This window comes from Prionailurus viverrinus, chromosome D4, assembly GCF_022837055.1.
Source record: "Prionailurus viverrinus isolate Anna chromosome D4, UM_Priviv_1.0, whole genome shotgun sequence".
NCBI lineage: Eukaryota > Metazoa > Chordata > Mammalia > Carnivora > Felidae > Prionailurus > Prionailurus viverrinus.
The window spans coordinates 41,775,676-41,803,601 of record NC_062573.1 but is presented as its reverse complement, the minus strand read 5'-3'; the positions used below and the strand labels follow the sequence as shown (position 1 = coordinate 41,803,601).

At 41.3% G+C, this 27,926-nt stretch overlaps 1 protein-coding gene and 1 long non-coding RNA gene across 2 annotated transcripts in view; one reads left to right on the top strand and one right to left on the bottom strand.

Moving 5' to 3' along the window:
• The window catches only part of LOC125150886 (uncharacterized), a 28,848-nt gene extending 4,217 nt beyond the window's left edge, over positions 1-24,631 (top strand). Inside the window, exons 2-3 of the long non-coding RNA XR_007146541.1 lie at positions 14,863-14,932; positions 24,549-24,631. This is a non-coding gene — a long non-coding RNA (uncharacterized LOC125150886). The remainder of the gene's footprint in view (positions 1-14,862; positions 14,933-24,548) is intronic.
• On the bottom strand, positions 361-6,936 carry LOC125150882 (cyclin-dependent kinase inhibitor 2A-like). The gene is made up of 3 exons (XM_047831328.1): positions 6,571-6,936; positions 2,740-3,046; positions 361-572 (listed from the first exon to the last, which is right to left on the bottom strand). The coding sequence occupies exons 1-3, from the start codon at positions 6,694-6,696 to the stop codon at positions 559-561; spliced, it is 447 nt and encodes a 148-aa protein (XP_047687284.1). The 5' UTR covers positions 6,697-6,936; the 3' UTR covers positions 361-558.
• Positions 24,632-27,926: the final 3,295 nt, after the last annotated feature.

Genomic DNA, 27,926 nt, shown 5'->3' with positions numbered 1-27,926 from the left:
GCATAAAAATTTCTAGTCATGCGTTTGTGGGTTCATTAATTGATATCTGTCTCCATTTCCCATACCCATGGCAAGATGCCGTAATATGTACTCAGTAAATGTTGACTGAATAAATGAGTAAACAAAAGAACACTTTTTAAAAAGTGAGCTTTGGCACTGCCACTTAATGGCTGCTGGACACAGGAAAGGCCATGTAACCCGTTTAAGTTTGGTATCTTTAGTTCACAAGGGTCTGTAAAAACAACAGTGCCCTTTGAGGTGCCAGGCTGGAAAGAGGAAGTGCCCACATAGATGTGTTTTCAGGGCCTAAGAACTTGCTCCAGAAAACTCTAACCCAATAATAAAAAGGCAGAAACAGTGTTGCTTTTTAGCTTTTATAACAATGTATAAATGGAAATACAAATGTAAATTTAAGGGAAGGGGAAGGCAGATTTAAAAAGCACTATTTGATATATGGCAACTAAGAAAGCAGGGAAGAGTTGGGTGGGATGGGGTTATTTCTCTTGGGTGACGGAAGATCAAAACCATATTGAGGGGTCTTCAGATCTCAATGATTCTTTAAGTCCGGCTGTCTGCAGGCGGTAGAAAGAGAAAGACATTAGAAACCAGAAGTCAAGAATGCGCGACCGATCCCTCCTCTCTCGTAATCTCCCACCTAGTATTCAGACATTTATGGACAAGATTCTCAAACGGCTTCCCTGGCATGTACACCTCCTCTCAATATCCACCAACCCTCGGCACAGGGTCTGTCCACCAAGGCTAGACCCTGCCAGCAGGTGCACTCCTCAGCCTCTCTGATATCGCATCGCGTCCACTGCGCGGCTGGCTGCTCGGGCTCGCCGGCACCTCCGGGCCCGCCAGGCGAGGGCAGAGAGCGCGCGGTCACTCCGCCTCGCAGGCTTGCAACAGGAAAATCCCGGTATATAACGCGTGCTGCGGACGTGCCGCGCACAGCGCCTAGCGCAGGACGTGAAAATACCGCCTCGCTCTTGGCACGTCTGCAGGCTATTCGGCGAACACGGGTAAGCAGAGGGCATCTGAGGCTTAGGAGCGGCTGGGCAATCTAGAAACTTCAGTTCCAGCCCTGTCATCTTTCTCCCTAGGCTTCCTCTCCCAAACCCATTAATGGCATCCTAAAGTTTCTCAAAATCCACGTTTCGACCCAACATCCTTTCTTTGACGTACAAGCTGGTACATTATCTGGCCTTTGCCCTCCTCCCTGATCTCCTTGTGTGCGCGCTCCAGTGCCCGCCTTCTGTCCTCCTAACCCGCCACATTCATTCCTGCCACAGTCTTTGCGACTTGAATGTGTCTCTGCCTCCAGTGGCTAATCTCTTCTCATCAGGCTCTCTGAGCACTCTAATCCTGTCTCCCTATTTACAACTAAATTGGTTTTACAAACTAACTCTGAAAATATATTGTTTAAAGTCTGTTTCCCAGAATATAAGCTCTATGAGGGCAAGTCTCCTGTTTCGTCTCATTCATTTTTGTGCCCCATCTAAAATGGAGGTCGTGTAGTAGGATAAAGAGAAGGGAGGCAGGGAGAGAGGGAGGGACTTGTGTGCTTGGTCAAATCTCTTAGTTTTGCTTATAAAGGGTTACAATATGTATTTGTCTGTGACTCGATTCAATCACCTAATCCTTCTCTTCAGGGCCGCTCAGCAGCCCTATGATTGGTCCCTCGTCCTACGCTGTGTCCGGATACAAGCTTCAATGGGAGGAGGGGGGGGCAGGCTAAAAGAGATCTTCTTGCTTCTTGTCAAAGGCACGTCACTCGCTGAATCACCGGTCTAGGACCCAGAGGGAGCCTCTCCTCTCTGTCCTCCTAGGTCCCCCTAAGGCCCAGAGGGTCTAGTGCCCCAATTCTGAGCCAAAATAGAGTAGATCTCAGTATCTTCAAAGTCATGGTTTACCTTAAATAATTGTGTTAATGTCATGTATATATAATGGTTCTCCCTTCAGGAAAAAAAATCAGGAAAATTGGTGCTTCAGGCAGGCTGGAGTGGAGGTGGAGAAACAGGGCCACGAGAGAAGGCTTGTGGTTGTAGGAGAAGGCAAGGTGGACCGTATAGCCATCTCCCTCTCAGTGATCTCTCTCGCAAAGAAAAAAAGGCTTGAGAAAGAAAAGCTTAAGAGAGGGTCTCTGTTTCTCAGAGTGCATCAAATCCCCATATGCAGACTGCCAGGGTTGGAGAGGTCTCTCTCCCTTGGACAGCTCTGGAAAACAACACCGCACAGAGCTGAGGGTCAGATTTAGCTGAGTTTTGCAATAGAGCTGGGAGTGATAGATTTCTGTCAGATGATGCCACGTGCACATGGTTGTAGAAATAGCAGGGCTGGTCCAGCTACCCATGCTAATGTGGACACAGAGCAGTTGAATGGATGCGGTTGCCAGCTAGTTTGGAGGAACTGGGGCTACTAGACCTCTAGCATCCTGAGTCATCAATGCTCCTTAGTCAAGTCCTTGAGCTGTGGGGAGGGTGAGTATTTGGGGCGGAGGATCGGGGCACGGTTTATGGGATGGGTTTTAAAGTGCAGAAATCCTTCTAGGCTATTGCCTGTCCATAGCCCTGGCCAGGCAGCGAGATTGGACACTTGGGGTTGTTATACAGGATGGCAGTGTGACAGCTGACAAGGGACCCAAGATCCTGCTCTCCCGGCGCCAGCTTTCTTTTCTGAAAAAGGAGTGCAGTGGAATGCTGAAGCTCTTCGGGGTCCAACTCAAATCTTCCACCTCACCTGCGACACCTTCTGCACCGTCTGTACCGGTGTGGCTACCACTGCCGGTGCCCCCCGTGGCTGCGCGAAGGTACCGGACTATGTCGCGGTGGCCCCGCTCCTCAGCCAGGTCCACGGGCAGGCGGCCCCAGGCATCGCGCACATCCAGCCGCGCCCCGGCTCGGTGCAGCACCACCAGCGTGTCCAGGAACCCCTCCCGGGCGGCGTCGTGCACAGGTCGGGTGAGGGTGGCGGGATCCGCGCAGTTGGGGTCCGCGCCGTGGAGCAGCAGCAGCTCGGCCACGCGGGCGCTGCCCATCATCATGACCTGTCGGAGAGAGCAGAGTGGTCAGGGCGGTGACAGGTGGAAGGGGTAAGATTCATTTAGAGAAACTCTTTGTGAAGCCTCCTCCCCGCGCAGACTCCGGTACAAGCAACTGGTGTCTAGTTACTCTCTATTTGCATTCAGTTACCAACTCTCTTAGCTAGTTCTCCAGTATACTCATTCCATCTTTCTGTACACATTGAATTCCATTATATTCTCCAAACTTCTGTGGGTTTCCAGCCACACACACAACACTGCCAGATGCACCGACAACAGCAAAATGGTGAGGGACAAAACTGGCTTAACAACAGCCTGATCTCTTGTATTTCCCCCCTCATTTTGGTACAGTTATATAAGGCCCAGAGATTTTATATGGTTTTCTGCTGTATATCCAAGTACAGATAATCGTTAAAAAGCTAAAATGAAAACAACTAACCTTTAATTCTTATAAAACTTTTAATCTATACTTAAGCCTCCCAGAATATTGAAATTCACTTTCTTTAAGTATAAAATGAGGCTTGCCTAACCAGCCCCCAAATTCCTTCCTGTGATAAGCTAAATAATGCCTCTCAAAGATGTCCACTTGAAAGCTGTGAATATATTACCTGACATGGCAAGAGACTTCAGATGTGATTAAGTTAAGAATTTTGAGGGAGATTAACCTGGATTGTCAGGGTGGGCCCAAGGTAATCATAAGTTTCCTTTAAAGAAGGTCACAGGGAAAAGATCTATGAATGGAGGTCAGAGAAAAGATGCAGGGGCCATGAGCCAAGGAATGTTGATGGTCATTAGAAGTTGCAAAAGGCAAGGAAACAGACTCTCCCCTGGAACTTCCAAAAGGAATGCAGCCCTATGGATCCATTTTAGATATCTAGATATCTAGATATCCATTTAGATATCCAGAACTAGAAGATAATAAATTTATGTTAGTTTCAGCCACTAAGTTTGTGGCAATTTGTTACAGCAGAAATAGGAAACTAAGCAACTTTCCAAGTTTACACTCCGAGAGTTCATTAAATAGGAGGTGCTCCCGTCATTTGCTTCACAAATCATCTTTGAAACAAAGTCATCACCAAAGAGGAATTTTTAAATAGTATCCACAATCACAGCAACCTTATAATTTGAGTGTTGCATGATGGATGGCAGTGATAGATAGTTATTTTTTAGGGTAACCATTATTTGATTATATTAGCTAGACAACAGTGACTTAGAAGGAGGAATTACTTATTTTTAGTTACATTGTGTATTAAACATGAATTATTTAATTTCTCTAGACCAAGGAACCATAATAAGTTCTACTGTGGTGGTTGATTCTTGTCCTAGAGAAAGTGAAACTGATTTGGAAAAAGAGAGAATATGTAAGTGAATCAAATTACAGCTACGAAAAGAAAAAAAAAACAAAACCCTTGCAGTGCTTTAGAACAATGCACTGTTTTTAGAAGAAAAACTGGAAAAGCTCTCACACTGTTAACTGCTTATTTACACAAGACTTCTAATAGATTAAAGGGTCAACTACCAGAACAAGGGGGCCACACCCAAGTATGCCAGAATCTTTTGGGAGCTCTCTTGCAAGTGCCAGAGCTAGGAAACACATGTCTAAAACCTGTTCTTAGAAGACATCAACCTCCATGTCTGTATATGATGCAAGTGAAAATATAACAGATGAAACGTTCTGTTTATCCAATGAAGTGCTTCATCATTTAATTGCTTTTAAGTGTTTTCATCATGTTAAAGTATGGAAGGAAACCTAACATTTAAATATTTAAATCTAAATAGCAATCCAAAGCAAAAAGAAAAAGAATCAATTAAATGAATATTTGTAGAGTGTTAAATCCATTTGATAAGACATGGAGTTCAATGAAGTAGTTAAAATTTTCTATAAACTAAATAGTTTTATATTAAACACAAGTTTGGTTAGGGTTCTAAACCAAAATCATGCCCCCTTTTCTCTATGTTTTTAGCCTCCCTACTTAAAAAATTGCTAAAACTATCTATTTTTTTCTTTTTGTATTTAAACAAATGGAGTCTCTTCTAACATATTCCAGAACTTCAAGGCCAATTCAGTCTTCAGATAAAATTTTCGAGATATCAAATTAGGAATCATGCATGCCTTATTTTTAAAGGATTCATGCTTTTCTTCTACTGTCACAAAACCTCTCTACTCTCAAAATCTCTCCACACTACAAATCCCAAATAATCTCAAGTTTTAAGGCATTTTGGTTTTACTTTCATATCTGTATTTTATTTTATTTTTATTAAAAGATTTTTAATGTTATTTATTTTTGAGAGAGAGAGAGAGAGCACGGGGTAGGGGCAGAGAGAGAGGGAGACACAGAATTGGAAGTAGGGTCCAGGCTCCGGATGCAGGGCTCAACTCAAGAGCTCTAAGATTATGACCTGAGCCAAAATCGAGAGGAGGCTTAGCCGACTGAGCCTCCCAGGCGCCCCTATTTTTATATCTGTATTTTAAAATGTGTAAAATTTGTTCGACGTAGCATAGTTTCAAGAAAGGAAGATGGACTCATGAAATCTGTGAAATTGCAAGTACAAGTTACTTTCCTTTGTCTCGTTTCGCTGGAGTTTGTGCGAACCTTTCTTTCATATACATTTATTTTTCAGAATTAGAAATCACTGTCGACACTGGAAATAAAACTAGGGTGGTGACTGCCAGGAAGAAATCGTTTTTTTGTTTTGTTTCTTTTTGTTTTAGCCTGGATTTAGGAAGTTAGTGAAGGCAAAGAAAAACGACAAATACCTCTTCCCCCCAACCCCACCCCCACCCCCAAACTGGAGAAGGGGAGAAACAACCTTTTTGAACAATGAGGAATTTAAAACTCTGTCCCAAATAAGTTAATCTATAACAAATAAAGTTAAAAATAACAAAATAGGAAATACCCGCAAAAGAGTAACTAAATTGACAACACTTCAGGCAAGGTCACACTAACGTTTTTCTTCATATATGTCTGTATTTTCTAAATTCTTACAACAAGCATATATTTTCTTTATTCGGTTAAAAAAATAAACACAATATATAGTTGCTTCTGAATAATTTCAGTTGATATTTATTCAACAAAAACAGCAGAAGGTTTCCACTGCAACCCCCCCCCCCCCAGCAAGGAAGATGGTCAGCTCCCTTCAGGTGCCTGTGAATTCCGAGCTAAGTGGGCCCAACAAACCTTACATTTCTTTAAAATCTTGCTTTTACCCCCAAGCGTTCGTAACTGTATATCTGATAAAGAACATACCTCGGACTATATTAACACAAATAGGCTCCCCCTGCCCCGATCTTCACCACATTATACAGATCTGCACCCCAAAGGTCTCCTCATTCCTCCCGCGGCTTCCTAAGCCCCCAGGACTTGGACGAGGGGTGGGCTCCCGCTCCAAACTCCACCAGAGAACTCACCAGGAAGTCTCCCCTTACCCGAGAATCGCAACGCTCACCGGTACCAACTCTCTTGCAAACCTTGTGCTCCAAAGGCGCCCGCCACCCCCTTCTCCCGCGGCTGGCAGGCCGGCTCACCCACCTGAATCGGGCTCCGACCCAGGCGGTTCGGCGCATTGGGCTGCGCCCCCGCCGCGAGCAGCGCCCGCACCTCTTCGGCCCGACCCCGTGCAGCCGCGGTCGCGAGCCTGTCGGCCAAGGGCTCCATGCTGCTCTCCAGCGCTCGCTGCCCCGTTCCCTCCCTTCTTCTGGGGCTGTCGGTCGCCAGCGGCCCGCCCCGGCCTCTCGTGATCAGCCCGCCCCTCCTCTCTCCTCCCCGGCCGGCGGAAGCGGCCCCCAGACTCTGCCCTTCCCCTCCTCCTGCAGGAGTCTCTCTCCAGGGGAGCGCCGTCCGCCCTGAACTCGCTGCGAATGTGACACCCGGTGGAGTCGCCCCGCGCGGGGCCTCCGCTGTCAACGGGTCTGCGGCTGGCCGGGGGGACGGGCGCTAGGAGCGGGACGCGGCCCTGGCGGGGAGGGACCCCGGGGCTCCTCCCCTGCTACCCCCCCCCCGCGTCCCCCGCCCGCCCTCCTCTCGGTGCTGCACTCCCCCCGCCCCCAGCGGAGGCACGCGGTCTCCGAGCGAGTTCACGCGATTAAAGCGGTCCTTCTCCCCTGTTTCCCTTCCTCCCTGTACTACCACCTCGCATTTGAAAGCCGCACAGGATTCCTAACTGCCAAGTTCGAACCAGAGTGTTTGATGTCTTAGGCAAAGTACTGCTTCCTCTTTTAATCAGAAGAAACATCTAACTCTTCTGGCAGTAAGAGCCCTGCCCAGCATTGGTATCCCTGGTAGCACTGCGTGGCTTACCTACTTTAATTTTTTTTAAGTTAAAAAAAATGTTGGTTTATTTTTGAGGGGGGGAGGGGCAGAGAAAGAGGGAGACACAGAATCCGAAGGAGGCTCGAACCCACGAACTGTGAGATCATGACCCTAGCCTAGTCGGACCGGGTTTAACTGTATGCGGCCCCCTCCCCAGGCTGCCGGAGGCTTCCTAGTTTTAGATGACTCTAATCCCTTCACCACTCAACACGTGGTTTTTGCGTGCTGGGCCCATTATGCCAGAAATCCTAGCTCAAACATTCATTTCGGAGAGTCGGCCGCCCGGCCAGCAGCCTGTCCTCACTACATACACACGTGTAAAATGGATGTCGACAGCAAACCCTTTTTTCCAAGACTTGTGCAATGCCCGGGACTAGTGCCTTGAATAAGGGTTGGTTCCGAGAAGATGAGGTCTATTTAATAGGGATGATGGAGATTTCTGCCAACAAGCAGATAGGAAACTGGCAAGGGAGTCATTGGGCTGCTAGACTCTGTTCTAAATAAATAATTACTCCTAGACCTTAAAAAGTGCTCAGAGCTCTAGAAGCAGAGTTGCTTAGTGATTCAGAGACCAGGGTCCCGCAATGTCCTGGGGCCGCTCCTCTCCCGCCCCCGCCCCTCCTTCCTACTAGAAAAAAAAAAAAAAAACAACACACCTTACAATTATCCTAGTTATAAATTGGAGGCTAAGAGTAGTCCCTACTTCATAAGGCTGTTGTGAGTTTTAAATGAGTTGCTGAACATATAAGCATTTAGAACAGTGCAGCACATCTTAAGCTAATAATACCTTAGCTCTTAAATTTTCCATTTTGAGGATTCTTTTACAATCTTGTTGTGAGGCACAGAGAATAAAATGCTTTGGATAGAATTATCAATATTATATAAAAGGGAAGGCCAAGCAGACCTTACTCACTGAAAAGATAATAGATACCCTCCACCACCCACAAATTTAATAAACAGTTAAACAACTGAGAATATAGCAAGCAAAAGAAAATCCAGTGAGGTTCTAATTTTACCTGTGGTTGTTACTTTTTCCTGTGGCTAATATATTTTGCAATATATATTATTTTTAAAAGATTGCTCAGGCTTTGCTGATGCCTTAAAGCACATGCTTGATATCCCTAATAGATAATCCAGCTCTACTTGAATCCAGTTCTACTTATGTTTCAATCCGTAGGTGACTTTTCCTGAAGCTCCCAGAATACTTTCAGTTTCTGTTAGCTCAGGCAAAATATGAATGCCAATTAAGGAGCATCTGGCTGGTTCAGATAGTAGAGTATGTGAGTATTGATCTCTGGGTCATGAGTTTGAGTCCCACATTGGGCTTAGAGATTACTTAAAAAAATAAAATGATGCCAGTTAAAACACTTATGGAATGTTAAAATCTGTTATAAAAATGCATTACTGTGCTTTCTATATTTTCTTCTAGGCACCTATCAATTATCTCAGTAATATTGGTGTGGAAAATTCAAACTGTGGCTAAGAACATAAAGTTCTAAAAAACAAAACAAAACAAAAAGGACATAAAATTCTTTTAATGTGACTTAAGGTATTGTATGATAAGGAAGGGGAAAATAGTAGTCGTGGTAATGGAAATGAGGAACAGATTTCCCTTATAATGTATCTGGCTGTTACACCAGTATCAAAATTAGCTTCCATCACCAAAAAAAAAAAAAAATGCTTCTTATTCTTGGCACAGGGGAAGTAGGCCTTTGAGAATCTGTTGAAGGCTATAGACCCTCTCCTCAAAAAATAAAGTATGCGGGGCGCCTGGGTGGCTCAGTTGGTCAAGTGTCTGACTTCAGCTCAGGTCATGATCTCACGGTTTGTGGCTTCGAGCCCCGCATCGGGCTCTGTGCTGACAGCTCAGAACATGGAGCCTGCTTTGGATTCTGTGTCCCCCTCTCTCTCTGCCTTTTCCCTACTTGCTCTCTCTCTCAAAAATAAATAAAAGGTAAATAAAATAAAATAAAGTATGCAATACTTTTTTAAACTAGTGTGTTCATGGGGCGACTGGGTGGCTCAGTCACTTAAGCGTCTGATTCTTGATGTTGGCTCAGGTCATGATCTTAGTCTTGTGAGTTCTAGCCCCACATTGGGTTCTGGGCTGACTCTGTGGAGCCTACTTAAAATTCTCCCTCTCTCTCTGCTCCCTACCCCACTCATGCTCTCTCTGTGTGTCTCAAAATAAATAAATAAATTTAAAAATATAAACTAGTGAGTTCATTTGCACATGTATTTCTGAATATAACTTTCAGGGAATTCAGAAATTCTTCTGAAACTCACCTATGGATTCCTACATCAAACTCATTAAAGGACTCCTGGGTGGCTCAGTTGGTTAAGTGTCTAACTTTGGCTCAGGTCATGATCTCGCCATTCTTAAGTTCAAGCCCCACATCGGGTTCTGTGCTGACAGCTCAGAGCCTGGAGCCTGTTTCAGATTCTGTATCTCCCTCTCTCTCTGTCCCTCCCCCACCCAAGCTATGTCTCTCTCTCTCTCTCTCTCTCTCTCTCTCTCTCTCTCTCTCAAAACTAAATAAACATTTAAAAAAGTTTTAAAAAGAACTCATTAAACTCTTATGCAATATACTGGACTGTTGTTTAAGGAAATGGGTAAAGGAACCATATTAAAACATCCACTGATGAATTGTATACAGACATAGAGGTTGACTTTTTTTTAGACAGGTATATCCTAACTCTGACACTTGCAGTGGAGCTCCCAAAAGATTATGGCATCCCTGGGTGTGGCCCTTTTGTTCTAGAAATTGATCCCCTACTCCATTAGAAATCTTGCATAAGTAAGTAGTTAATAATAGTGTAAAACTCTCCTAGTTTTTCTTTTAAAGAGCCTACATACTTTCAATTTACTCTTCCATATCAGTAAATACCTGAAGGCCAGTACTTCAGAAGACATAAAATATAACCTGGTGCTGGTTATTCCAGCCTCAGCCCACGTGTAAAATGGAATTGTAATATATTTCATAAGTTGATAAAATGAGATGATACACACCAAAGAGCTTTTTTAATCCTAAACTTATTACATATTATTATTATCTTTTTTTAAAGTTTATTTATTTTGAGAGTGAGGGAGCAGCAGAGGGGCAGAGAGAGAGAGAGGGAGAGAGAGAATCCCAAGCAGGCTCCATGCTGAGAGTGAAGAGCCCCATGTGGGGCTTGAACTCACCAACAGTGAGATCATGACCTGAGCCGAAATCATGAATCAGACATTTAACCCACTGAGCCATGCAGGTGCTGTTACATATTGTTATTATCATTCCCAAACTTACTTTTCTTCTTCCTTGAGAATATCATGGCCTTATTTAGGTCTGTGTTGCCTTGGCAGTTTTGAAAATCTACGCTATGAAATTTAAACTTGTTTAATTTTGACCCATTTTTTAAGAAAAAGACTCATGGGGTGCCTGGGTGGCTCAGTCTGTTAAGTGTCCGACTTTGGCTCTGGTCATGATCTCACGGGTTCATGGGTTTGAGCCCCGCATCAGGCTCTGTGCTGACAGCTTAGAGCCTGAAGCCTGCTTCAAATTCTGTGTCTCCCTCTCTCTGCCCCTCCCCAACTCATGCTCTGTCTCTCTCTCTCAAAAATGAATAAATGTAAAAAAAAAAAAAAAAAAAGAAAAAGACTTGTTCATTCATTTGACAAACTTAAGAGGCTAATGGTGGAGCATGGAGGTGGGGGGGGGGGTTAAACATAATGGTTCTAGAGTAGGACTGCCTGGGTTCAAACCTGTACTTTTCATTTAATGCTCCTATAACTTTGAAAAAAGTTACTTAATGCATCTGGGTCTGTTTTCTCATCTGTATAAGTGAGATACAGATGCCTCAAAGAGCTGCTGTAGATATTAAATGTGGCATTACATGTAATGTGTGTGGAAGCAAAAGGAAGCAGAAGATGACACAGGAAAGTGAAAAAGGAACGAAACTTCTGGTGGCTCAGGCCCAGGCTGCACGGATGCTGAAAGCTGACCCTGGCTTTGGAGAATGGTGCAAGAGCTTAGAGACGTAAAAGGAGGAGCAAGATGTTCCAAGCAAAGGTGAGAGCGTGTGAAAAGGCATAGAAGTTCAAGACCACTGAAAATAATTCACTGGGATGTATGGTGAGAAGCTGGAGAAATAAACTCCCTGAAGAAGAGCCTTCAGAGGAGGCCGAGAAGGGCTGCTCAGACTGTCAGCTGGAAAACCCGGAGTGATTATTCTTTCCCAGCTTAGTGGTCACAGTTCACAGCAATGTAGGGTGAAGGGAGGCAGGGCTGGGAGGCTTGAGCACACACAAGGAAAGGTGCCAGGTGAAGAGAAGGACAGCTAGAAGAGAAAAAGGGAAGTCGAGGACCCAGGCAAGATAAGGTATTTCTGAGAACCAGAGGTCCTTAAAAAGTCAGGAAGAAATGGAATACAAGGCACAGAGAGCAGTCATAAATTTGGACGCAGGAGGCACAGCTAGATTTGAGAAAGAAGAAAAGGTTAAGGCAGGGAGGAAGTTGAAGCACTTCCTTTCATGAACAAAGTGGCTGGCTTGTTTGCAGTGAGGATAAGATGGTGGATTAGGAAGTGAGAGTGAATGCCATATCTGATAAAGGCTTAGTATCCAAAATATATAAAGAACTTACAAAACTCAACACCTCAAAACCAAATAATTCACTTAAAATGCACAGAACACATGAATGGACATTTTTTTCCAAAGAAGATATACAGATGGCCAACAGACACATGAAAAGATGCTCAACATCAATCATCATCAAGGAACTACAAATCCAAACTACAATGAGATATCAACTCACACCTGTCAGAATGGCTAAAATTAAGAAACAACAGGTGTTGGTGAGGATGCAGAGAAAGGGAAGCCCTCTTACACTGCTGGTGGGAATGCAAACTGGTGGAGCCACTCTGGAGAACAGTATGGAGGTTCCTCAAAAAGTTAAAAATAGAACTACTCTATGATCCAGCAATTGTACTACTAAGTGTTTACCCAAAGAATAGAAAAAATACTGATTCGAAGGGATACATGCACCCTGATGTTTATAACAGTATTATCTACTATAGCCAATTATGGAAAGAGTCCAAATGTCCATCGACCGATGAATGGATAAAGATGTGGTGTGTGTGTGTGTGTGTGTGTGTGTGTGTGTGTGTGTGTGTGTGGTGTGGTGTGTGTGGTGTGGTGTTGTACACACACACACCACACACACCACACACCACACACACACACACACACATATATAACGGAATTTATACTGGAATATATATAATGGAATATTACTCAGCCATCAAAAAAAATAAAATCTTGCCATTTGCAACAATGTGGATGGAACTAAGAGTATTATTCTAAGCAGAATAAGTCAATCGGAGAAATACAAATACCATTGTTATCTCACTCATGTGTAGAATTTAAGAAACAAAACAAATGATCATGGGGGGGAAAAAGAAAGAGAAAAACCAAGAAACAGACTCTTAACTATAGAGAACAAAACCAGAGGAGACCTGGGTGGAGGATGGGTTAAATAGGTGATGGGGATTAAGGAGGGCACTTGTATGTAAGTGATGAATCACTAAATTGTACATCTGAAACTAATAAAACACTGTATGTTAACTGGAATTTAAATAAAAATTTATATTTAAAAAAAGGAAGTGAGAGTGGTTAAGATTTAGAATATCTGTTACTAGGAGAAAGGGATGGGCTGAGTAGGACTTAAAGAAGCATTTCACCAGCCTGGAGAACCCAGCTAGAATAAGAGACCATGACATTGCAGGAGCATCTGACTATTTTATTTAAATTAAAGAAAGTCTTGCAATGGTGCTACCCCAGTAAACCTACAAATCAAAGAATAGTAATTCTAGATGTGACTATTAATTTAACACATCAGCAGAAGGAAATAGAAAGATAATTAAGAAGGCAGTATTCTGAAATTAGGTTCTGATTCTAACAAGGCACTGCAGGATTGGCAAGATATGATATGAATTGTGTGCAAACGTATCATATGAAAACATTTTATTGGGAAAATAAAAGGCGTTGGAGAAATCGCTCTGAAATGGAACCGAATGACAGTCCTGATGTATCTAGTGAACTGCTGTTTGACTATGAACTCCTTTGAGACTATTTTTAGCTTCAATGTCCATATCTTTAAAATGAGATCTATCTTGCTCTATTTGTTATACTTCATGAGGTTATGATATCAAGTGAGATACACATAAAAGCTATTTTTAAAAGCATATATATCTTTACCATATTCAATATTTGCATTGTTATTAAACAATTGTTCAAAATATAGTTTGAGGTTAAAAATAAAATATACATAGAATATCTCTGGAAAGATATAGAAAAGTCTGTTAACTGTTGGGAGAGGAAATGAGGAACTGTGATGGACATGAGACTTTCTTTTTCACGTTCTGCAACTTGTAATGTTTGAATTTTGCATACTTTAGCCATTCTAATTAATTAAACATAATAACTTTATTAGGCAAATAAGAGTTACCTTTATGAAAACCATCATTCATATCTTTGACAAAGAGTAACTGAATACAGACTGTATGTCAGCTCCTTGGCTTTAAGCTGTGGGTCCAAAAAAAGAAGGGTCCTAGTCAAGAGACAGTCCTAGTCAACATGCTTGCTTCTCTGAAGGAGGGAGGTGGTTTTGAAATGGGATGGGCTCTTGAGGGGAGTCTGCATTAATAATATAGGAGAAGGAAAATGAATTCTGATAACTGACATCCCAGACCTGTGTTACCAGGGAAAAGATGTTTCAGGGTGTGGAGAGGATCCCATAATTAAGGAGAGTTTCTTAGGAAATAGCTTATCAGAGGAAGCTAGGCTGTGTAATAGAGCTTCTGGACATAGCTGGGTTAAGCCTGAATAGATGGGCTCTAGGATTGAATGCTGGGTGCAATAGAGGATTATTCAAAGACAAAGACAATGGGAGAATAATTTCATGTGCCCCTTTTCATTTAGAAGTTAATACTGTACGGAAAAGAGAGCCTACTTCTGCCACCAATCACCTTGAACAAGTCATACTTTATTCTGCTTAAATATCCCCATCTACAAAGCAAGTATATTAATGACTGTGCCTCAAAAGATTGTTGTTGATCCAAGAAACATGCTCCTCCATTAAAGTGCCCCTGGGTAAGAATTCTGAGGGTTCAGTGTCCAATCTGTGTATTTTAAATGGGAAAGAAGGACTTCCTTAGGTGAAAAATGGCAAAGAAAATTAAAGACAAGGTTTCCCTTTATTTACTTTCCCACAAGAAGAAAATACCTTTAACATGAAAGGGAGACCCCTGAGAAAACAGAGCAGACCTCTGAACAAGTTTGCTGAAAAAGGGATGCAGGATTAGCTCTATGGAAAATTCAAGGTGGGGGATGTTTCCTTCTCCCTCTCAATATTCTCTAATCAAATTCAGTATAGCACAATTGCTGAGTGCCTGCTATAGGTAAGGTGCTCTTTTAGGGACCCTATGACATCTCTGTTCACTAGGAATTACTGTAAATTTTCTCTTCTTGTTCAGACAGGACTTTGGCAAGGAACATGAAACTCAAAATGCCTTCACTTATTATAAACTTGATGCATTATTATAGGTAAGTCACAAGTTTCCAAAGTATTAACTGGGCACAGAATCTGCAGTCACTATCATCTTCCCAAGATCATTTTGAGAAAAATTTAGAAGTGCATTATATGTTATATAGCAGATATCTTCTCTAAATTTTGTGCAAAACAAATATGATTTTAAATCTATGTAAGGAGCTTACTATAACGTATTTATAGAGTGGGCTCTTATGAAATGAGGAATCTTTGCAGCTCATGAAAACCATCATTCCCCAATTCAACTGTAAATATCTGCTTTTGTATATGGAGAAGTTTCTGAGGTGAATTACTTGTATTTATCTATTTGTAGCTATTTGGCCAGTTGAGAAAACTAAAATGTTAGCACAGTGTGTGTGTGTGTGTGTGTGTGTGTGTGTGTGTACATCTAGCTATGTATCTATCTATATCTATCTAGAGTATGTATTTGTGTGTATGTGTACAATTTTTTTTACCTGTAGAGATACTGAGAATTAGCCTCATCCTAAGGAACAAAATAAGTAATAAGGTATATAATTAGAGGAGGGATAAACAGACATAAATAAAGAATAGGAAATTCATTCAAAATTGCCAAGAAAATCATAATGGCTACCATTTATTGAACCCCAACTATGTGACAAACATTAAGCAGCTTTACATACATCATGTCTAATCCCACAGCTGTCCTGTGGGGTGGACAGTATCATCCTTCCTTCATAGATCAAAACAGAAGCCCAGAGTGCTTCAGGAACAACATGCACAAGGAGATGGACTTCAAACTGCTAACTGTGTCAGCAGTTCTGTCTGAGAAGTCCACCCTCTCCCTGGTGCGTCTCCTGGTTGCCTGATTTGTACAGAACATGGGGGACAACTCAGCATTGCTCTTTTTTCTTTGAGAATTGAGAAGCAGGTGGCAGATCCTGACCAAGGTGTCAGGATCTCCACTTTCTGGAAGTACTGTGTTTCTCAGTGACGTACTGTTGGTTAAAACCACGGATAATGACAGAAATTTTGATCTTAAGGTCCTTTCAGAGTCACTTACCTCTATTATTTTTGAACGCTTTTTTCCGGATTATAGTTCACATGTGTAAAAAAATTTTTAAGGAATGAGATGCATAAAGAAAATGGAAAATGACACTGCAGAGAAGCAATGACTGTTAACATTTTGAAATACTTCCTTTCTTTTTCCTTGCTTAGTTCTCGTGGATATAACAGAATTCTGAAATAAGATTTTTCTCTCACTTATCATTAAAACATTTCTATAAATTCTCCCCAAAAATCACTTTATAAACACTACTTTTAACAGCTGCACCTCATTCCACTGAAACAATGTTACAGTTTACTTAATGATGCCCTGTTGTCAAATATTTAAGGTGTTTCCAATTGCTACAATAAATAGTATTGCAGTTTTTCACAAAGTATAAGGCTCTTGACACATACTGCAAAATTGCTTTTCAAAAAGCTACCCCCCTGACTTATAGATGAGAAAATGGAGGGGTGATATATTGCCATGGTTACACAGTTAATAAATATTTGCTGCGGATTTTGAACCAATCGTCTCTCCATAATCTTTCTATGTTTACAGCTGTTTACTCTGACTTGGACAGGTGTGGTTGGTGAGATTGTCAACCATGTCCTTCCTAATCTTGGAGGAGACACAAATGCAGCATGGTAATGGGACAATCCCAGTCTGGAAAGCCTGATAGACCTGATCCCTCATTTAACTAGCTCTGTGGGATTGAAGAAATTATGGAAACTTTCTGAGTCTACATTTCCCCACCTCTCAAGGTGGGGAAAATAAAGCTTACCTTATAGGGTTTTTATAAAGAATAAAGAATGTCAGATATATAAAAATCTAAGCACACAGTAGGCTCAATAAATAGAACTTACTTTTTTGGAGAATAGACATGGCATTTACTATCATGTTAATCATTTGGGCCATCAAAGTCAATTTCCTCTGGGGTATTTTTTTGTTCATTACTATACATTCTGGCTGGTATCTGCGGTTTGAACAAGCAAACTCCCTTCCAAAAGGTGTGATTAATTTTGTCTTTGAATTGTAACGTCTGGAAAACAAAGCTTCTTTGTAATAAAGTTGGCTGTGTAAAACAAAAGAACTTACACAAAAACCTTCATTAAATCATGGAAAGTAACAATGAAGTATGTCAGTGTTCAAAGTTTTCTCTGCATTCATTGCCACCCACCACCACTCCTGGTGTGCAGTTCAAATACCAGGTACAATGGGGAAACTACAGGCAAAACTGAGGGATTATAAAGTTTACCTCCTCTAAACCTCTATTCCCAACCTTCTTCTTTTTCTTCCTGATGGGACAGATTTTCTCCTTTCAAACACATGTTGCCCTCTTCATTGCTAAACACGAACTTCGGGTGGAAAATAGAAACTTTGGAAATGATAGAAATGCTTGGTACCTTGACTTTGTGTGCGTGTGTGTGTATGTATGTATATTGCAAACTTCTGTGAACACATCAAATTGTATACTTTAAATATACATAGTCTATTGTATGCAAAATCGACCTCAAGAAAGTAGTGAAAAGAAAAGCATATATACCAAACTAAGAAAATGAAGCATGAAACGAAGAGCCAATTGAGATGTGAGGCATATAGGAATTTAGTGGAAGCCCCCACTATCCTGAGTTGAGCCCCTCTTACCTACAGAAGCTTACCACAAAGTCAGACAAGGTTCCCAAGTAAAACCTATCTTAAAAGGCCTGTTTGCCCCAGGTTCTTCCCCAACCCGGGCACATTGGTATCTAAAATTCCTACTGGTATTGTCACTCCTTCCCCACCTCTGGAGACAGGGCCTTTTCAGCTGAGTGTGTGTGCACTTCATGCTACATCATTGGCTAATGCCTTGCTTTATTTCCACTAGTGACTCCTAACCTTTCCCTCCAGGAACCCTAAATTGCATACCAGGGAGATTCTGTGACTCTAAGCTTCAAAAGTAGCTTTACTATTTTTCAGGTGATAGGTTTGCATGTTGGCATAATTAGCAGAACTCCCAAACTGCTATTAAACCTTGGGCATCACTTACTCCTTGCCCAGTCCTTCTATCCCTAATGCCCTACCCTGTCTTCTCACCCACTCATATGGAAGCAAAGATGGATCATCATGACTCTCTCTGATTGATACCTTTGACCCTGGCATCATGTTGCTTGTGATTACAGGGCTGAATTTTCCTTCCAGTTCATGCCTATTCCCTCCCCATCCATATCCTTTACCCTACCCTTTTTTTTTCTAATAAGTCACTCAAATGGTTCTTTATGATCTTCTGTGTAAATCCTTAGAAGTGCTACTTTCCATGCTGACCTGGAGTTGCAGACCAGTCAGCTGGGTAGCATTGCAGAGTGAGTTGTTGAGTGATTTACCTCTGTGGGCCAACACATTGGGCCAAGTTTGGTGTGTAGGGATAACATATGGGACTGGTAAATGTAGAACGTACGGAGGACATGGGGATGAAATCAGGAACAAGATGGCGCCAGGTCCTGGTGGGGGTGCTGATAGGCTAGAGTGCAGAGTTCTGGAGGTTGTATGGAGACCTTACCTACATCCCAGGGCTGCAGGGCTTTCTCCCTGTCCTCTGTCTCAGTGGTTCAGAAACATGGCATGAGGCTCTAGACACCTCTCTTCCAGGCACACTATCCTCCCAGGAGCCTGGAATCCCCACATGTCTTATTTCTACTCAGAGGAAGAAATTCAGATTTAAGTTAAGCTTTTAACTTAATGATGAGCTAGCCCGTGCACCTTGAAGAGGACAGCGTAGAGCCTTGCCTTTGTTCTAGGATCTATAGGCTGGTGCAGTCGCACACAAGGCCCATTTGTGAAGATGTCTCTGAAATGTATTCACTGAAGATAACTATAGAGGTTTAATACTACTGCTCTTCAGTTAATGATATAAAATTCATGGTCCTTCATTTTTACATCCTGTACAAATGGTAGTGTCATCTCCAACTACAAGCCTCTCTGCCTGACTGCTGAGTATGATTAGTGTCCCTTTAAGTTGAATTAGAGCATGTGATCTTCAGGGGTATGACAAGGTGAAACTCTGCATGTTATTTCCAAGGTTTCAATATGGTATGCTCTTAAAAAGCAGAATTTCAGAGTTAACACCAAAACATGTTTCAGTGACTGATCTTTTGGGGTTGTGGCCACAGGAGAGGGCAGACAGGAACTGGAGGACAGCTCATAAACTCCTGTTTTCAGCCTGAGGTTTACCAGGCTCCACAATCAGCACATTTCCAAACAAAGGACAGACACATTCCTGTATGATAATGAGGCAGGTATAATGGAAATGCAGTGGTACTCAAACATTGTACCCAATAGAACACCTTTTGCAAATAGACCCAGGGGGATGCTTGGCCAGGGAGTAGATGTATTTTCTTGGCAAGAAGTTCTGAGAACTACCAAAAATGGCTGACTCAGTGGCTTAGAGTGGGAAAAACTGAGATGTTACGATCTCTTATTTCAAAGACTAGAGTAACAGAAACTTAGGACTTGGTGGCTTCTGACAAGGATGGTGACATCCTTGCAGGACTCACTGTGTGCACATGTCCATTTCATAAGGGGTGTTCCTACACTGCAGAAAGCTTACAGGAGTTGAAAATATTGGACAGTTTGAGTGCCCTCACACTGAGTCAGTATCTTTACTCTTATTTGGGGAGTTATTGTCAAATAATGGGATACCATCTGGTATTTGAGTCCTAATGGGAGTGTGTAATTGAAGAGGACTGGGGACTAAGGAACATGACAGAAGGGACATGAAAGAAAGAAAACATCAAGAGCCTTAACAGGAGGAATTGGGTCCTAGGCTGATGAATTCTGAGGTCTCTGGCAGCCAGGATCACTTGGATTGATGGACACACTTCTGAAGCCAAATTCAAAGATGGGGTGCCTGGGTGGCTCAGTCGGTTGAGTGGCTGACTTCGGCTCAGGTCATGATCTCTTGGTCCGTGAGTTCGAGCCCCGTGTCGGGCTCTGTGCTGACGGCTTAAAGCCTGGAGCCCACTTCTGTTTCTGTGTCTCCCTCTCTCTCTGCCCCTCCCCCGTTCGCACTCTGTCTCTCCCTGCCTTTCAAAAATGAATAAATGTTAAAAAAATTTTTTAAACAAAGAGAGTGTGCCTGTTTATCCTTTGTGATCTGCTGAACTGCATGAGACACAAATATTCAGAGAATTTTTTTCTCTGTGGCAAGAGAGAATTCCTTGCTGCAGGAACACTGTGAGCTGAGAAAACTCAGAAGTCTGGAAGAGTCAGGTTTAAAGAGTCTGCCTACAGCCACAAATTTGCCTGGCGGGTAACGAGAATTGCACATGGGGGAACTGCTGAGCTTTTGCACGGGAGGAGTGTTGCATCTCACTGAAATAAAGACTTGTAGTGCGCGTGGCATCACTTTGCACAACCATGTTGCTGATCCCTGTCCAGCTGTAGCTGCACCAGGCAAGCAGCCTTCCTGGTGTCCTACCCCATTACAGGAAGGCATTCAGGGGGATGCCCCAACACAAGGTTATGGATATATAGGATGAACACGGGGGCTGGATCAGAAGTAGGAGCTGATTTCTGTATACATAATGAGGGAGAGAAAATCATATTCACCAGCATTCCTCTTAGAGAGAGCTCTGAATATATTTGGGAGAAGAAATACTTTAACAAACCATTTGGGGCAGAGGGTGAGACCCAAGAGTATCATCAAGCTAGAGAAGTTATTAGTAAACTGCTCTGCATGTGATAAGGAGAGGCATTTGTCATAATCATAAGAGGGAAGAGGAAAGAAAAGAAAGTGAGGGAAACTGGTGGTGGTGTTGAGAAGAGGGGTGTGAGAAGAATGCCTCTCCATGGCTCTGGCTCCAGCCCCAACTCTTTTTTTTTTTTTAAGTTTATTTCTTTTGAGAGAGACAGAGCACGCATGAGTGCACAAACAGGGGAAGGGCAGAGAGACCCAAAGAGAGAGAGAGAGAGAGAGAGAGAGAGAGAGAGAGAGAATCCCAAGCAGGCTCTGCACTGTCAGCACAGAGCCCAATGGGGGGTTCAAACTCCAGAACCTCGAGATCATGACCTGAGCCAAGTCAGACACTTAACTGACTGAGCCACGCAGGCGCCCCACCGGCCCCAACTCTTAAATAAAGTGAGGAAGCTCATTATGGGGTTTTGTGAAGATCCCCCAAGGAGCTGAATTAACGGTCTGGTTAAGGGGAGTGAAATAGAGGCAGAACCCATGAGTGTGATCATCAGTGGGGAGGAGCCCACAAGCACATTAGCCATGGACAATCCCAGGATCACAGCACAACCTTTGGATCTTAATAGGTGGTAGAACTGGTTTTGAATCAAGTTTTTCTTATTCACCCAAAGGCAGGGGTAGTGGAGGTGTGGGCACCTGAAATCCAGGTTATTTATGGATAACTATAAAGCAACTGGAATCCCTGAAGATGGCAGTTATCAGTATATTTTGATGAGACATGCTATCTAAAATTAAAGGAAGTTATTATAGAATCTAATGAATTTGGAGGTAGGGCCTCTATGGAGAAATTAAGGTAAAATGAGGTCATATGGGCAGACCCTAATCCATGTAAATTACTTGGGAGATAGGGCTTTCAAAACAGTAATTTAGTTAATCTAAGGCAATTAGAGTGGCTCCTTGATCCTGTATCACCCATGTCCTTATAAGAGAGATAGCAGGGTCAGAGGAAAAGACCATGTGAAGAGGCAGCAAGAAGGTGCCTGTCTGCAAGACTAGGAGAGAGTCCTCACAGGAAACCAATGCTGCTGGCTGGCATCTTGATCTTGAACTTCCAGCCTCCAGAACTGTGAGAAAATAAATGTCTGTTGTTGATGGCAAAAAAAAAAAAAAAAAAGGGAAATATTCCACTTTTGCTTATGCTGCTGATGCATGTATGTGCTATTAGAATGCAAAGAAACTATTGAAACTCACAGAGAAATAATTAAGTTTTTACTCTTGGGGGTAGGGGTTGAATGTTCATGGTTGATTGGGTTAACAGTGACATAGGATACTCTAATTTCAGGGTAATCATCTAAGTTGAAGCTTTCCTCTTCAAATGGAGAAATGATTGCCCTCCTCCCCACAATTACCCTTTAAGAGTAGCCTGCCTTCTTGGGGCTCTGTGGTCTTACTGTTATGTTTTTTTTTTTTTTTTTTTTTTTGGCTTTTCCTGGACTTCTGAAACCAAATTATCATCTGATATTATAAAAGACCTTTAAAAATAGTTCTTGTTTTGGACTGCTTTCCCTCAAGTCACATTCTTCACCTAATATGTGATTAAACTTCTCTGAAAGGAATCAACTTCATAATGATATGTGTCAACTCTGAATAAATGAGGAAATGCTTCTTATTCATGTTTAGCACCTTTTATTCACAGATATAACATCTCCATTCATGTTTTCTTTTGAGTCTCTGGGTTGAAGCTTTATATATTTTTTCTTATGCTTAAGATGATAACTGCCATACATCATTTTTAAAAAGGCAGTGATAACAATACATTTTATGCTTACTCTGCAACAATTTTATACACCTAAGTCAATTTTGCCTTAAGGAAGTTTACATAATATATTTCATATTTTTGTAAATAAATGTAAATAATACATTTTATTTTTTTGATATCCTAATAAACATAAATACCCTCGTAAATTGCAAGCCACCTTCCAAGGCAGAGATTCTGAAGATTTTCAGGATGACTTTAATGTTTCTAGTCCTCTTTCCTTGCATTCTCTCTCTCTCATACACACACAACTTTATTTTTTTTAAATGTTTTTATTTATTTTTGAGACAGAGAGAGACAGAGTGTGAGTGGGGGAGGAGCAGAGAGAGAGGGAGACACAGAATCTGAAGCAGGCTCCAGGCTCTGAGCTGTCAGCACAGAGCCCGATGCGGGGCTCGAACTCATGGACTGTGAGATCATGACCTGAGCTGAAGTCGGACACCCAACAGACTGAGCCACCCAGGCGCTCCCACACACAACTTTTTATACTAAAACTTTTTTTACAAAATTCTGTGCCAAAACTATTGATTCAGATATTCAGACCATGGCAACCATTCTGGAGGAATTAAGAGTCTACTACTTCAGTGTTCCCTCCAGAAATGATTATTCTGGGTTACTGAGTTTTTTGATAAATTGAAGGCAAGTCAGTAACTTTTTTTCAGCTTTCTAAAAGTAACTTGATTTTTCATCTTAGAAAATAGAGGTTAATGAATATTTAATATTGACATCATGATTATGAATACTAGAGTTCAGAGTCATTCTGTAAAGGACATCATACAGGGCTTCTGTATAAACGTGGGTTAAAAAAGTAGGCAAATTTACACTGATTTGACATCACACTTGGAAGGTGGCAGGGATTTGAATTGATAAATACATTTTTATTATGATATGTATGTATTTTAACATGGAGTTCAGGAATTTTCAGCTAGTCTGAATTATTAAGGTCAAATTAAGTAGGCATTTAACTGCAAAAGTAAACTAATGTGCTTTTAAGGGCATAGTTTAATTTGGCACTTTAACAACAACTGAAAAATGTATGCCAAATTAAAATTTACAGTATATCTTTACATAGACTATTTTATGGAGTTTTTATTAGATGAATATAATAGGCTACTGTCTCATGCTTACAGACTAGAAAATGTTTCAAATGCTTAGTCCTAATACTACATAGCTAGTAAGTAAAGGAAACAATCTAATCACAAGTAATGTATTCCAAGAAAGTTACTTTTCTACTTTGTGCTCTAAGCGATTCTTATGCTTGTGCATAGGTTTCCCACTTACGGCTCTTGAATCAAAGTAGGAATAAGTAATTTACACTTAATTTACAAGGGGGGTTTGAATTAATTTTACTCTGGGTAAGAAACAAATTCTGAAAGAAATTAATCTCCCTGTTTTATTATGAGCTGCAATGGCTTTTTGAGCCCATAAGGACACTTCAGTTATTATCATACTGACTTGTTTTTCAGAACTTTTCCATTCACCTGATCAATGTATATTAACTGGAACACATGTGGCTGATGCTGAGTAAAATAGAGATCCAAGGGAGTTAAGCAACTTATGAAGCAAAATGAACTAGAAGAGATAGAACTGAAACAATACAGATATAGATATAGACATAGAAATAGAAATAGATAGATATAAAGATAGGTGATATATGGATATATATATATATATATATATATATATATATATATATATCTGGAAATTATAAAGTGGTTCGTCAGGGCACTTGAGGCAAGAAGCACACCTAGTTCAATTATATATGAATTACTGGTGAATTTTGGCAGACCATGCAACATCTTATCTGAACCTCAGTCTCCAGTCTATAAAATGAGAAAATAAAATCTCTAAAACAGACAATGTGACAATTAAATGAGATGCTGTGAGTTGATGTGCTCTATTACTGTTAAGGTCCTCGTAATTATTTTGAAGGAAAAGAGAAAGCAAACTTGACCCTGTGCTTTTGGAACAAAGTTTCAATAAGCTTCTTTTAAAAATCATATATTACACAAAATATATTCAACTTCAATTATTCAGCATGTAAACTGAATGAGTTCCAAGTGCCCATGTTGTATGGACATTTAACAATTGTTTCAAAGTTAAAATTTGGTACTTATTCTACAGGTGAGAAAGATTTGCAACTGGGAGGACTCATTGTTCTTTGGATGGCTGCTGTTTCTTTAAATTGGGTGAAAAAACTGTACAGTTGCTGAGTCAGATGATCTGGCAGCCTCGGAGATTCAGAGCAAGAAAATGGTGGCACTCATAAAAAAAAGAAAAGAAAAGAAAGCAAAACATAAGCTTCCTTAATACATCTGTAAAGTAGGTATAACATTAGACAAATTGTACTTTAAAGGCAGAAAAATTGTAATTTGGAAGGCATAATATTTTAGTTTTTCTTATAATGGCTAATTATTTTTTTAGCTTATATTATATATATGTGTGTATATATATATATGTATATATATTGTGTGTCAGTGTGCTTTTAGAGAGATACAAAGTCCCATCGTTTTGTCCATAAATGCTTTATTCTCTTATGGCTACATTTTATTGCAATTTTGCCTTTATTAATAAATATACTTTAAACCCGTAAAACACTTCTTTGTTTTGTTTTTCCTCTCTTACGTAATTTTAGATGGTCATGTTTACCAGGCTCGTTTCTGGTTTGGATAATAAAATGAAATGAAAGAAACCTCTTATCGATCTATCTATCTATCTATCTATCTAGAACCATTCATCCTATGTAAGCAGGAGTTAAGTTTGTATAGTGTTTCAAAAAGATATCACAAATGTTTTCTGTGGAAAATTTCTGTTTGTTGCTACGAGCTTTAACACACAAGTATATCATGTTATATCCTTCCCCCCAAAATATGTTCTGATAGTAAAAATCTGGGATCTAAGAGATCATCTTTTTCAATTTAGATGAAGGATCACATAATAATAAAGAGTTTTCCTTTGCTTAGTAAAATAGCTCCTCCACTGATTATTCAGACTCTCCTGGGGCCCAAAGCATGACTGATTCTAAAATCTAAAGTTTACCTAAAAGCCTGGGCCTTGATTTAAAAATAAAAAAGCAAACATAAGATTAGTTAAAAAGCAACATTGGCCATATGTGCCAAATGATGTTGCAGAAATCCACCTGTAACAGAATCCCCTCCAAGTGCTTATTTAAAATGCAGATTCTTGGAATAAAATAAAATAAAATGCAGATTCTTGGCACCTGCAGCAAGTATGCTGAATTAGATTTTCTGTGAGGAAGCCCAGAAATGTATATTTTTAAACAGCAGTCCAGGTAATGATGTTGCTGATAACCTTTGCCTCAGTTCTTCGACTTCTCATTACTCTCATGCTTAAATTAAGAAAGTAAAGGCATATTTGTTTATACCACTCTGATTGCACAATTTTATTAGTTTCAGTTTGTTTAAGAGATTACATATCTTTGCTCATATAGTTCTGAACCTCTACAAAACCTTTCTTCCTACTGGCTTTGAAACCATTTAAATAAATTGAGTTTTTTTTTTTTTTTTTTGAGGTGAAGGGAAAAAGATCTTGTTGAAGAAGAATTAAAAAGTCATTTGTGATAGAATTTTTACATTATCATGAACAAAGCCATTATGTCACTTACAATATAAAAAATAAAAATCAACTTATTATTTTTCAAAGGACCTCTGAGGCACTGGAACTTTAAGTCTTGTAGTTGACGGTTTAGTTTTTTCCCTTCTATTACTTCTTTATGTAGGTCTGCCCAGTTGCAGCCATTATTCTAGGGCTCTTGAAATAAATAACTGCACTGATAAGCAGAGATTGTCTTCAATTTTCCCTTCTTTAAAATATAAATGCTGACACTTAGCAAGTGCAACAATTGTCAATATACGTAGTTTTGCTGAATACACACCGACACAGCACGGCTTAGGATATGGTAAACCAGTGCAGGTCCCAAGTTGGGCATTTTCTAGGATGGGGGAGAGCCTTACAAAGAGACCTTCCTTCCCCTACTGAACAAAGCCTTTATTTATTCCCAAGGTTATCTCCATTGGTTGGCTTACTGTCATAGAAATTGATCGTATTTTAACGCTTAGTGATTTTTTTTTCATTCTAATAAATGAATGTTTTAACGTAGGGGAAGTGTTCAAACGCAAGGAAAGCTGCAGTATGGGAAGAAAACAGTTGAGAGAACAATTGGAGGCAAATTCTACATCACTGGAAAAACTTCTTATTCCATCCTCCATTCCGTCTTGTACCCCAGAAAGAGGAACAAAGAGAAGAAGGCCTTTCAACACTCGCTGGCGGCCAACTGGCGCGGAAGGGATTGGCTGCCGAGTTTTGGACACTTTCCTCGAATGAACCTGACCCATTCCGCTCCACCCCTCCAGAAAAAAGGCCTGGCCAGTTCCAAGCTGGGGAAATGACCAAGAGACCTCCTCATCATTCCTTGCACCCCTCCTGGATCCGAGAGGCCCCCACTTCGTCCTCCACCTAGTTGGGCCCCAATCCCGCTCTAGGCGTCAGTCACTGTTAACGCAGATCACATCTTACACGAGGACACAGTTGGGGTGTGGGGCGAGGCCCGGGGCGGTTAACAACAGAAGGGGTGCATTCGCGGAGTGGGGTGATCAGTGGGCTATGCCTCTAAACTCTTGCTACGGGGTCCTACCCCAGCTGCCAGTTAAATCTCTGGGATCCGCAGCGTCTCTAGAAATTGAGAGGGTGGGGCGATGGGGTCGAGGAGGGTGGTCGCAGCTAGGAGGTGGGGCAGGCTAGGTCGGTGCAGCTTTGAGTCTCCCTTCCTACGGTAGACTCTCTCTGAGGTCCTGGGGAGGCCCTTTGCAACCCCAGCCAGGCTGTGGGAGGCGGTGAGCCCCAGTTTGAAATCGTCCGGAGAGGACTAGGGAGAGGGATTCCTAGAAGGGGGCAAGTTATGTGACCAGAGGCCTAATACCCAAGCTCTTTGGAAATAGACATAGCTATGCGTTTATAGTCTATGTAAAAACGAACTAGGTTGTGAATAGGCACAGCGAGCATTGGTCTGAAGTCACAACTCTCTCGTGCTTTCTCCAGACCTTACCAGAACCTTGTTATTTATGATCCTTGCACAACTCAGTTTCCTCACTGCCCAGCCCCCCCCCCCCCAACAATCTAAGGCTAAGCAAGCTCTCAGTTCATCCTTAATGCACGATCATTTCAGGGTTTGAAAATGACTATATATATATATTTATATATATTTACTGGTGATGGTCATAACTTCTTGAAAAACTCAAAAGTATAACGAAGAAATTAAAGATCACCAATCCCAATCCCCTCATCCTGAGGAAAACACTATAAAAATTTTTGTACAGAGTGTATGTGTGTGTCCAGAGAGAGGAAAGGAGGAAAAATGAGAATAAGAATTGTTTACTGTTTTGAATCTTGAAAAATCACCTAACTTTATAATGTAATCATTTCACATTCTACTAAATATTCTTCAAAGACACGATGATTGTCTAGTATTCCAGAGTGCAGAAT